Source organism: Girardinichthys multiradiatus, chromosome X (genome assembly GCF_021462225.1).
Source record: "Girardinichthys multiradiatus isolate DD_20200921_A chromosome X, DD_fGirMul_XY1, whole genome shotgun sequence".
Lineage (NCBI taxonomy): Eukaryota > Metazoa > Chordata > Actinopteri > Cyprinodontiformes > Goodeidae > Girardinichthys > Girardinichthys multiradiatus.
In genome coordinates, this window is record NC_061817.1 from 880,379 (window position 1) to 893,631 (window position 13,253).

At 39.3% G+C, this 13,253-nt stretch overlaps 1 protein-coding gene across 3 annotated transcripts in view; it reads left to right on the plus strand.

Annotated features, from left to right (window-relative positions):
• The window catches only part of LOC124862836 (pyridoxal-dependent decarboxylase domain-containing protein 1-like), a 32,732-nt gene extending 23,436 nt beyond the window's left edge, over positions 1–9,296 (plus strand). For all 3 annotated transcript variants that reach the window (XM_047356999.1, XM_047356997.1, XM_047356998.1), the window contains 6 exons: positions 2,615–2,733; positions 2,824–2,945; positions 4,038–4,130; positions 4,266–4,362; positions 4,801–4,899; positions 6,911–9,296. In XM_047356999.1, the coding sequence (XP_047212955.1) occupies positions 2,615–2,733; positions 2,824–2,945; positions 4,038–4,130; positions 4,266–4,362; positions 4,801–4,899; positions 6,911–7,164 (784 nt within the window). In that variant the 3' untranslated portion in view covers positions 7,165–9,296. The remainder of the gene's footprint in view (positions 1–2,614; positions 2,734–2,823; positions 2,946–4,037; positions 4,131–4,265; positions 4,363–4,800; positions 4,900–6,910) is intronic.
• Positions 9,297–13,253: the final 3,957 nt, after the last annotated feature.

The window sequence follows — 13,253 nt, forward strand, 5'->3', positions numbered from 1 at the left end:
TATGTCAGCAGGCTCTTGGTGGACAAGGGGTAGACGTTTAGGAATAAATTGGAGTCTAGGTTGCTTATCCTCAGGAAGTGTAGATGGTGCTTAGCCTTTCTGATGACCACCATGATGTGTTCTGTCCATGAGAGATTGGCAGAGATGAGGACAACAAGAAATGTGAAGGTGTGGACCTCTGGCCTCTGAGCACCTTACCATGCACTCCGGCTGGGAATAGAGTCTCACCTGACAACATCACATGGGATGGCAGGGTTTTCAGAACATCAATAATAATAATTACCTTGGTTTTCCACTTTTCAGGTCGACTCGAGCAGCACTATACAGGGTGCTGTCGCCTGTCCTGAAGACGGTGTCGCAGGTCCTGTGGTCATCCAGGGTTTCTGGTTTGGAAAACCCCAGATGCTTTTGTCCACAGTCACATTTCCAATACAGAACTTGCTGTAGTCCAGTACCTTCATTGTGAATGTATAGGCTGTGATGCTGAAATAGATCCTAATTAGTGTGCTTGAAGCAGTAATTTGGAGAGTGCACCTTCAAACCAAGTAGTGACAGTCTTTGTGGTGGTCCTGGTTTTCCATCTGAAGGGGGTGTATGTTGGGGCAAGCAGGAGGGAGAGCTGATCTGACTGGCAGGGCTGGGAAAGGGGAATGGCTCTGTAAGCATGGCTGATATCAGTGTGAACATGGCGTAGGGTTTTCTTCCCTCCTAACATGTTGGAACACTCAACATGTTGGTGGCATTTCACTTGAACAGTTTTTTAGATTGGCCTTGTTAAATTCCTCAGCAGTGATGTAAACACTGGTGTCTGGTGGGAAATAAACAGCTGTGATGATAACTACTGTTAGCTCCCTCTGTAGGAAAAAAGGCTGACATCTACCTGACATGAAGTGAAAGTCTGGGCAGCAGAGTTGTTTCACCAGTCCTCATGCACATAAATACAGAGACCTCCTCCCCTGCTCTTACTGGAGTTTTTAGTTTGATCCCAGCAGAGCAGCCTGCTAGCTGCATGCAAGCATCAGTAATCATCGGATTAAGCCAGATGATAAGTACACAGCAATTCTCATGAAGCTGTGATTCCACGTCATCCATCTTGTGCTCCAAGGATCTGTCGCTGGAGAGATGCAGGCTTGGCAGAGGAAGCTTGTCTGGCTGGTTCTTTAGCCTCAGAATAAGGCTGGCCCTGCGGCCCCGCTTTTAACTTCTCTCGCTTAGATGTCAGTGTCGACTCCCAGACCTGATAACAACTGATGTTGTCTGAGATGTTGTGAATGTGGTGAAACTTGTTCAAAGTAGATGCCTCGTGCAGGTAAAAGTAGCACCCAAGAGCAGCCAATTAAAGCACTGATATAACTGATCTTGATCAGTGTGAGCACCTCTATGAAATCAGTGGTGTTGCTAGGAGCATGCAGGTGTGTTAACAATGCAGAGAAGAGAAATCCTCAGCAATGACTAGCAATTGTTGCTGCCCATCAATCTGGGATGGGTTTTAAGAACATATTTAAATGATCTGTAGTCCATCATTCTAAAGATAAAAAGACAGTGGGAAATATTTAAGACAGCTATCAATTTTCCCAAAAATGGACTTACTGAGAAGTTCACTATAAGGTAATATTCAGAGAAATGAGAAAAAAAAAACACCAAGAGCTTCATCTTGGACTCTCCAGTTGGCGTGTTCAGTGTTAAAGTTCATGACAGTCACTGAACAAGTATGGCTTGTTTACAAGGGTTGTCAGGTTGTCTGTGCAATAATATGGCAGTGTGACAAACAGTAGGTTTGCAAAGTTGAGTCTGAATGAACCACAAGGCCTGTGGAATTAACCATAATGCACAGTGCCATGTTTAGAGAAAACCAATCAGCACAAACACCTCATGCCAACTGTCAAGGCCAGTGGAGCTGATGATTTGGGCTTGTTTTGTAGCCATAAGACCTGGGCCCTTTGCTTTCATTGAATCAACCATAAAGTGTTCTGGAGTTAATTGTGAGACGAACAGCTGAAGTTTGACCCAAATTGAATCAACAGCAGAACGATGAGCCTAAACAAAGCAGCAGTAATGAAAAGGAAAAAAATAAAGGTGCTGAACTGGCCCAGTCAAAGCCCAGACCTCCATCTGATTGAAATACAATGGTGGGAGCTGAAGAGAATTGTGCAGGAATAAATGTCAGCAAACACCAATAAACTGAAACAAGTCCGAGCTAATGAATCATGGGATGTACTTAGTTTTTGGTCGTGGCTTTTGCAGTTTGACGTTACTTTTGGTTACTATATAATGTCAGTGTGGAATCTGTTGTGTGTTTTGTACATTTGTGGTTGGATATCAGTGAATTCAGAACATGGTAAACACTAAATCATTTTATTAGGTCCTGATATATAAAACCCTTGACTTGAAAGTGTCTATTTCCTTTTTACAATCATTTTAATGAGGAGTTTTAAAAGCTTTTTTCATAATGTTCATTATTGAGTCTGTAAAGACTTAGACCATCTGGAGATGCTGTCTGTAATAAAAGTGGGTTATCAACCAAGAAATGTTTGCATGGCCTCAATGAAACAGAAAGCTATGAAGGTGAAAAAGCTGTTTTTGTACAATTCTAAGCACATGTGTTTATATCCAGGTATGAATCCCAGGCTGAAGGAATAGATGAGAGCAGAAGGGAGCAGGAGCTGAAGAAAATTAACAAAGCACTGCTGACGAAACTACAAGAGCTTGAGACGGACATCTTCTTCTCCTCAGGTGGGTTCTTCATCCACATCTGTGCCCCATTCTATTTTATTCATGCTGAACCTTCTGTTTCTCTTTCTTTGTCCTGCCATCCCATGACAGGCCCTGAGTTTGTGACAGAAGAGAACTGCATCTTTGTAGGCATGGTCGCTGATGACGTTGATGTATCAGAGCTGGTGGATACGATATCTACACTGGGAAGAGACATAGAAGAGAGTGGGAGGGTAACTGCTCTATTCATTCTGTAGCATACACCAGGGCAGTTTGATAGTTGAAGTCCATCTTCATCTATTCCTCAAACTCTGACAGACTGGCTTCCGTTGGTGTGGTGTCCATTTGTCCGTTTGTTTGTCCGTCATTTCACTTTTTTCATTTGTCCATCTGTCCATCCATCCATGTTTAGATATTTTATCACTTATTTTGAGAAAACTCAGAAATATTTTATATTTATATTTTCTTTTATCAGATTTGAGATACACACAACATATAGTCTGAATTATAAAAAAGTTTTATAATAAAGAAGAAGATAAATGTTTAAGAGACACTAAAAGGACATGATGAATATGGGGCTGCAGCTATTAATTGTTTTAGTAACATCTCAAGTAGATCCTTGATTAATCGAGTACTGAGATAAACGCACTCTTCCTTTAACAGATGTGTCCCCGTCCAGCACCGGCTGGTCTTCGTCAGAACTGAGCTTTCTCACATACATGCACATATCCCAACCCACCATTTCCATTCAGTTCAGGAAACTTAAATAATCTTTAAACATGTACGGGGGGCGACCATGGCGACGGTGGTAGGGGTTCGTACTGTAACTGGTGGGCTGTGGCCTGTCAGTAGACGGGTGTCACGTCACTTTTTTCAAAATCATTTTTTTTCAGGGCAAAGAAACAAAAACAAATAATCCCAGTAGTTTACTTCATATGATCTAGTGATCCAAAAGTGTTTCCAATACAGATCAGTCATTTAAGAATCATCATCGTCCAACATAGTCTTAGTTTCAAACATACAAGGTTGCCATCTTAGAATTTTAACAATTTTTAGCAACCTTTCAGACCCCTCTAAATCTGTTTTTCAAAAAGACATGAAAAATGACGTTGATAAATCTAGCACGTGTTTTGGTGTTAAAGAAGACTCTGACTTGAAAGCATGTATCCTACTTACTCCAGGAGGTGCTGCTGTGCTCCTCTCCCCTGTCTCAAAGCAGTCACAGCTGATTGAGTCCTCCCTCACTGCTGTTCTCTTATTTAGGCTCTGGTGTTGTTTGTTTTCTGCAGCATGTACCTAAACAGTTCTGATTCTCTCCTCTGCAGTTATTGGAGAACATGACAGAGCGGGTGAGGAAAGGCATCTTGGAGGCAGAGCTGCAGCTGCAGAAGGCCAACGAGGAGAAACTCATGGAGGAGGTGTGTGTCATTGTAGTAACGGAACAGATGTGGTAAATGCAGCTGCTGGAGCTTTGCTCATGTCTGCTGAGGGTGTAATTGTGTCCTTTTGCTTTATTACGCTGTTACAACTAAATATGGCTTTTTTTGTTCTAGGGGATGCTGAGACAGCTTCCTTTGGTTGGCTCTGTGTTGAACTGGTTCTCTCCAGTTGGAAGCTCCATAAAGGGAAGGACTTTTAACCTGGCAGCAGGTAGTGTACTGACCGCTAAATTATGAGCAAACATGTTCAATGTGTGTTAATGAGAGGGACACAGGCAGAACACTGAAAGGGCAAGAAGCAGAGAGAGTGAAGGTGAATGGATTTCAGTAGCTGGGATTAACCATCAAAAGCAAGGAAGGAAATGGCGGGAGGGCAAGGTAGAGTAACTATTTTAATTGGTTAATTGGACATAATCCTAAGGGTAATAAAACAATAATAATATATTCTAGTATTGAACTAAAAGTTCATAAGGTGTTTTCATTTAAATGTGAGGGTGCTGCACAGTGGTGTGGTTATCAGTGTTGCCTTGCAGCAACAAATCCCATCCATAGCCTTTCTGCATGGGAGTCTGCTTGTTCTACCTGTACATGAGTCTGTTGTGATTCTTTGGATAACAGACATGTGCATATTACCCTCTTGGGTCCTTAGGCTCTCTGGATTCTACAGATGTGACTTACTCCACCAAAGTCCAGGCAGGCAGGACGTCCCTGCAAGACACCCCCACCCTTTCATCAAAGAAAGTCTCAGGTAGGCAGCCCATTTCTCTTATGTACCACATTTTTTCTTAAAAATGAAACGATTCACTTTCTTTAGTTTTTTGGTGTTTTGAACAACTGGTAAATTATCACTGACATTTCTGTCTTAAGACATTTTCAGAGGAACGTTTTCTAAAAGGTCAAGATCCAACTGTTTGGTTATACAAGGAAAACCTTTCATACAGCTTTACATGAGCCTTTAGGCATACACTACTTTTTCTGTTTCACTCTAAATAGTACAACAGAGAGGTTGGAGAGGACCAGAACCATGAGCAAATGTAAGGTGCCTTGCGAAAGTATTCATACCCCTTTGAACTTTTGCATATTTTCTTCCATTATAATTACAAACTTAAGTTTGTTTTATTAAGATTGTATGTGGTCAACCAACATAAAGCAGTAAATAAAGGTGAGGCTGAAGCAAAATGATGCATGGTTTTCACTTTTCAAATAAAAATGTAATAGAGTATGTCTTTGTGTTGTGTTTAAATTCAGCCCCCATGGCGGTGATATCCCTACTTAAAGTGCCTGTGCAACCAATGTCACCCAACCAGTAAACACAGCCCATCTGTGTGCAATTTAATCTTAAGTCTAACTGCAGATGTTCTGTGAAGACCTCAGAGGGTTATTAGAGAACGTTAGAGAACAAAGAGCATCACGAAGACCAAGGAAAACATCAGACAGGTCAGGGAGAACGTTCTGGAGAAGTTTAAGGCAAAGTTAGGTTCTAAAACTATATCCCAAGCTTCGAACATCTCAGAGTTCTCTTCATCTAACCACGGAAAGAGGATGGACCAACTGTACTGGAGGTACACTTAAACTGACAGGCTAGGTCACTCTGGGGGAGCTGTAGTGATTCACAGCTTAGATTGGAGAACTTATTAACAGGATAACTGAGATTTGCACTCCACAAATCTGGTGCTTTATGGAAGCCATTATAAGTTCCATTTGCAGGTTGTCACAAGCCACGTAGAGACACAGCAGACATGTTGAAGGTGAGCTGCTCAGATGTGAGAAAATGTTGTTTTTTTTTTGGCCTACATGCAAAACGTGTTGCTGAAAAACTGCACATTACCCTGAATTCACCAGCCCCACTGTGAATGTGGTGGTGGCAGAATCATGCTGTGTGGAGGCTTTTCTTCAGCGGTGACAGATGAGCTCGCCAGCTAAATCCAGGACTATCCTAGAAGCAAACCTTTTAGCGGCTGCAGAAAACTAGAAACTGGGGTGGAGGTTCACCTTCCAGCAGAACAATCACCTAAACATAAAGCCAGGCATACAATGGGATGGTTTAGATCAAAGCAGATTCATGTTTAAGAATGTCCTAGTCAAAGTGTTGGCATAAATCCAGCTGAGAATATGTCGTAGGACACAACATTTTGCTGTTCTGGCACTTCCAGCAATTTAATCAATTCATCAGTCAGAGACATACCCCAAAGACCTGCAGTTAGAACTGCAGTCAGTGGTGGTTCTACAACATTGGCTCAGAGGGGCTGTATACAAATACACACCACACATTCCTGAATTTTATTTGTAAAACAATTGAAAACCTAAACTATTTTTCTGTCCCATTCCCAAGTGTGCATTGTTGTGTTGGTCTGTCATATAAAATCCCATCAAAGCATATGTATGTTTGTGGCTGAAACATTACAAAATATGTTTTTAAGGGTTGTGAATACTTCTACAAGGTACTGTACATTCATTAGGAAAAGTAATGCCATCTAGTGTCATTCCCTGCTATCCCTGTTTTGTCTCATCGGTTGGTTGTCATTGTGCTCTTTACAGTTAATAAAACTAGTTATTATTCATACATTTCATGTATACAGTGAATATTTGCTTTTGTATGTCAAAACAGACCTGAAAAACAAACAGACATCTATAACTTGCTATGAACACCAAGGTTAGGGATTCCATTTTACTTAAACACTTTCTGTTCTGAGGAAACCAGAAGACATCCACATGCCTTTGCTCTTCCTGACAAATATTACACTTGATTCATGTCACAGGTCGGAAGTTATTTCGGCGCCCAGGCGTAGGTTCCGACTCGATGAGTGAAACCAGCTCCATTGGGCCAGCTGATGAGACATCCAGGGAGGAGTGCACCTCAGTGAGCACTAACCTCCTCCCATCCATGACTCAACCTGATAAACTGGATCACGCTGCAAGAAGACCACCAAATATCCAAGGGACACCAGAGCAGGTAGAAGCTGAGGAGGAGAGGCAGCCTGAAGGCCAAGAGGTGGATCTGAGTGGGAGATAGTTGAACTCCATCTCCATCCGTCCTGTACATGAACCCAGTCCAATATGTGCTAGAATGAGAAGCCGGGAATAAAACGTCTGCAGGATCTATAGGGCAAGCTGAACAGTTTCAACTGGGTTGTTTGTCTCTCATTTCAGAGTTCAGGATGCCAAACCAAACGAAGCAGTCCGCCTCTGTGATTTACTGGGAACTCGGATCAGTGCATTTCTACTTAAATGAATCTGATAGTCTTCCTCTCTTCTAGACCTCTCTGACCAGTGTGCTTCTTCACAATGATCGGCCACTCCTACTGACACACGAGAATCAAGTAAAATGAGGAAATGAAAGTTTGTCAATAAAGTGAGTTGGTGACTTTTAGATTAGAGAAGTAAGCATGTTAATTTTAAGGCTTTCTGATGAATGGATCCCAGGAATCCAGATGAGCTCACATATCATGCCAGGTAATATTCTTCACCTGGCCTGTTATTATCTCCTATAAATTCAGATTAAATATAAGTATTTAAAAACACAAAGATATAAAAATTTATTTCATATAAAATCACTAACTGTTACAACACTGATCTCCTTGTAAAGCCTGGACCACCACATTCAGGCAGGCTCATCTCAACAGTGTAATAATGGTGTAACAGAATCACTAAAGGCAGAAAAAAATGTAGCATTCCTTTGACTCCTAGTAAGTTGTGGTCTGTAATGTTCTGGTTGGACGTTTATATTCACTCATCATGGGGCATAAATGTTGTATGAATTTTGTGCTTTCTTTTTCTAGGGTTGAATCATTATCCAACAAAGAACGTCAGTGACCTAACAAGAATTTGGTGCACAAGTTGGAATGTTTTGCTTTTTTAGTGCAGGGTAAAAACGATACATATAGGCTGCAGTATATAGATTAATTCCCATTAATATTTGGTTAAATATTCCACAGCATATTGCATTTGACCACATGTTTTTACAGCCACCAACAAGCTTTTGGTGGCTGGTTGTTCCATACGTTTTGAACAGGGTTCAGGTCGGGACTTAATGTATCCTATAAATCAGTTTTGATGTCCTCCTCCTTTGTTAGCATCCCATCAGTTCATGGTGACGGAACTGACGAGTTATTGTTCCGAAAAAGGCTCTAAAAGGCTTGTGTAAACCTTCAATTCTCCTCTTTAGATCTCCAATTCCTTGGAATCCCTGATTGTTCTGAAAATTGGCCAGTCCAATGTGCTGAGAAGCAAATCTTTATTTCTGCTTGTAAAAACAAAATACCAGCTGCTTTAATCTTCAGACTTCTCAAGTTAAGACATTCTGGTCAAAGTGTATATATTTGACCCTCTATATATAATTCAGACCCTGTGTGGATAAGAGAAAATTCACAATAAATTCATACTTGTGCATCCAATTCATGTTTTAAAAATGTTTGCAGTTGTTTGCTTTATCATCATTCCACCTGGAAAAACACTTTAAATAAGCCATTAAAGCCCCAAATTCAGAAGACATCTTTGCCCACAATGATTAGATGTGAACATCTGACCACCACTGTAGTTGTTTATGAAGTCATGAATCATGAGAAATGATAAGTTGGTACAACTGAAGGATAAGCAGGCATTGCATTGAGAGATGTGTAATATTTGAAGAAGTTCAATGATATTTATATAGAACATTTTCTGAGCAATTATAATTAAACTGCATATTTGCAAGAAAATAGATGGTAGTTGAAAATCATAATAAAATGTCTAATTTAATATGAAAATGTTAAACCTGAAGAACAAGCTTGAGTTTAGTCTAAAAATGAAGCAGAATTCTAATGTTGGCCAGATTTTTACTAACAAACGTAATCGGAACAATAGCTCAGACAGTCCACACATGTTCTGTTACAGTCTCACATTGTTCCAGTATGGTTTGATTTATGAAACCAAAATATTGAATTTTAAACTTTAAAAACAGACCGTTTTGTTAACCAGAAAAGTTTATATTTATTCAACTTATGGCATAAAAAAACAATTCTCTTTAATGAAACATGTATCTGTTGGCATAACTGATGACATCAGAAATGAGCTGTTGAAGTTGCACAGATTTTATTTAACTATAAAAACCAAAAGCGTTTTACAGCTTCAGTTGTAGATCAGAGAAATAAAATCGAATTCTTTTTACAGCTGCAGCAGGTTTTCCTTTTTTTTTTTTTTGATATTATGTCACCAGGGAACATTACTTCATTTTTTACTCTGAGGGAATTTTTTTCTTTACCAAAATATTTTTCATAAGTACTGTGAAGGGCCAAATTTATGGGATGGTTGGAGTGTTTCTGCTTTATTGATCTGTTTTGATTTTGACATAATTGTGAACCTTTAAATTGTTCTGCTAAATGCTTCAAGTTTTTGTTTTCTCCTAAAGGCTGGTTTACTGGGAGCATATGCTCTTTTATGATGTTTCTAATAAACTAATCTGTTTTCCATGACCTACGTTCAGTACCATGCAAAGTATTCATACCACTTCAACAGTTTAACATCTTCAATCATTACAATGTCATCTTGAATGTGTTTTATTTGTGTGATAAACCATCACCAAGTATTCCATTATATGGAAGTGGAAGCAAAATGATTCATGGTTTCTAAAGAAGTTTAAAGAAATCTTAAAACTGTAGTGTGCATTTGTATTCGGCCCCTCTGGGTCAATATTTGTAGAACACCTTTGGGGTTTTCCTCTACCAGCTTTGCACATGAGGATACTAACATTTTTGCCCTTAGTTTTTTGCAAATGAACTCTGCGAGATTTGATGGAAAGTGTCTGTGAACTGATTCTCAGTTGGATTTAGGTCTACACTTTGACTCAGCCATCATAACAGGTGAATACGCTTTGATCTAATCCATTTTATTGTATCTCTAGCTGTATTTTATGGGTCGATGTTCTGCTGGAAGGTGAACTTCCTCCCCAGGCTTAAGTATTTTAATACCTCTAACAGGTTGTCCACCTAGATTGAGGTATATTTAGTTCCATCCATCTTAATCTCAATTCTCACCCATTCAGCTTCTTCCATGTTTACTGTGTCCCCTACATGGTAAACTACAAACACGATTGCTATAGCTCTCTTCTTGCACCTTTTGCACTAAGGTCAGATTTGTTGTTTGACTAATGCTGCTTCTGATTAATGCTCTTCTTGCCCAGCCTGTCAGTTTAGGCGGACCTCCATGTCTTGATAGGTCTGCAGTTGGTCCATCCTCTCTCCATGTTTAGCTGATGGATTAAACGGAGCTCTGGGAGATGGTCAAAGCTTGGAATATCATTTTAGAACCTAGCCCTGCTTTAAACTTCTCCATAACATTCTCCCCAACTGTCTGATGTGCTGCTTGGTCCTCATGATGCTGTTTGTTCTCTAATGTTCTCTAAAGAACCTCTGAGGCCATAAACAGAAAAGCTGCAGTTATCTATCCTCTATTTACTAATTAGGCGACTTGTAAAGGGGCCTAATTAGTAAATAGTGTTATCTACCCCTAGATTGTACGTAGAGGTTATCAGAATAAAAGGGGCTACGATACAAATGCACACCACATTTGAAGGTGAAGGTCCAATAACATTTGAAAACCGTGTATTTTTCTTTCAGTTTACAATTATGCACCACTTTGTGTTGGTCTGCAACATAAAATTCCAGTCAAATACATTAGTTTGTTGTTGTAACATAAAAAAGTTCCTGGGTGTGAATAGTTTTGGAAGGGACTGTACACTGCCCTGAGATGGACTGCTGACCTTCACAGTTTGTCCCCAGTCCCTCATCAGTGACTGCAACCATGCATGGGTTAACTGCTGGATGGATGTTATGTTCCTTTAGAGCGCAGCTACTGCACCAGCACAAAGTTACTAATTATTTCAGAAGAAATCCAAATGTTTCTCCCTGCATGGGTTCTGTCTCACTATGATGCAAACGTTTGGTATTAGTGGTCTTAGATCTTACCATGAGACAGGTCGAGACAGGTTTATTGATGGGTCTGAAGCAATAGGGTGGTTGTTTTGAGGTGGGGATATATGACATATTTTTAAGCAGTCATTATCTTACCAGCACCAAACATGCTCAAGTATCAATGAGTCTGATGAGGAAATGCACCATGTGTATAATATTTTGAGATTTTCTTGGGATCTTCTGTAATAATATGCAACCTAAACACCATCTAAGTAACAACTACCTATCAGGAAAACTGTCATTGTTTTACATGCCATGTAGAAACTGGACTAGGAGTGAATGTTGATTGTTACGATGTTAATATTAATTTAAAGTTTGGATTTTCTGAGATGGGTGGAGAAGCTGTGTGTTTAGCTGGTGCAGATTGCGTCCTTCTGTTGAATCAATCTAAAATCTATTTAATGCAGGATTCTGACTAAAATGATTTCTGACATCTTGAAGCATCTTTAAGTGGGAGCTGGTCATTTTGAACCTTTGCAGTTTTATATCCAAAGCTGTCTCTCGTAGAACGTTTTGCATTAATAATTTTTTTGTTCCAACCTTCTTTGAAAAGCTTTCTTCCAATTACGACAAGCAAGGATTTATACCACTAATCCCATAATCATACCATTCTGTAGAGAACGGTAGTTATGATTTCAGTAAATGAATTCCTACCAGCCGGAGGTTAGCTCAGGGTTATTTGGGGTTAAGAGCTCATAATCTTTCAGTTTCAAGAATTAACAGGGCCAAACAGGGAACCTTGTCAATTGGGAATACTGATTAAGATAAAGTCACGTTTTCAGAAACTTCTATACAACTAAACTAAAAATATACAGTGACGTCCCACATTATTCATACCCCTGGCAGATTTAGATTTCAAATAATTTTCATTCATCCAAGACATTTGTTCTGAAGTAACTAATTCTGTGGTTAATTGAGATGTAAACCATCTTTGACTACAGTCTGCTTGCAAGATCTGTGTATAAAGGTGATGAATGTGACCTGAGAGAGTTTCTGATGCAAAGGTATTGCATGGTAAAAGCTCAAAGAATTAGCAGGGACAACAGTGAATGACATTTTATTAGTTTACTTTGAAGGCTTGCTGAGACTCTGGACCTCTTTCTGGTTATCCAGTTTAAGCTTGTTAATAGTTTCCTATTAAAGGTAAGATGATGACTGCTTATCACCTATCAAAAAGTTAACTATTTCTTTAAATGTGTTTGCATTGTTATTGTTGTGCATCACTGTAAACTTGAAACATTATGTGAGAGGAAGATAAAGGCCTGAAACTCTGATTGTACCAGACCTTAGCAGGTCAAAAATGTGAGACTGAAGGTTCCACCAGAGTTGCACATGTTCTGTAGAGAATTATTTTACTACTGGATTGTATTTTTTCTTTCTATGGTGTAAATGAAGCAGAGTTTTCTTAATTCTTTCTGCATGGGATTCTAATGCAAAATATAAATGATTAACTTTTTAACTGGAAAAGATGGTGTTGGTTCTTGTGTGGTGTTTTGGTCTGAAATGCTTGATTGTATTCAATTCACAGGATGCTTTTTCACTTTCATTTTTAAATGCAGTCATGGTAAAAAGTAAGTTCACCCTCTGCCAATTTTGGGGTTTTAACACACAAATGATTTGGTCTTTATCAGATTTTAAAGTGTATAAAACTACACGCCACAGATTATCCAATGTCATTGCAAACACGAAGTAGCTCATGACTAATCCCACCCACACTTTGTACCCCTCTGTCACTCCTACCACACACCTTACCATTGTCTCACTGTCCTTTCACCACAGTTTCTCTCTTTTTACCCTATAAATTTTTTACAGATCCACAAGCAATGAATAATATCATTGATCAAATCCTTTAAGCAAGATTGATTTCTAGTCTTGGCTCCTTGTTAAACCACAAAACACAAAGAGATGATCATCACCATGTCTCCAAGGGGCATATTTTTCCTCTTCTCTTGATTGTCACGGAGGAGCTTTTTTTATTAGATATCTTCCAGTTAGACATCCTCACTGTTGCTTGTTCAATGTTGTGATCTGGAAAATGGTTTAAAGTTATTGCTTATTGTACAACACAACAAATATAAATAAGCAAGAACATATAAAATAAATGCATATCTAAATGTCTAAATTTGGACAATGTTAAGTATTTCAAATGAATGGA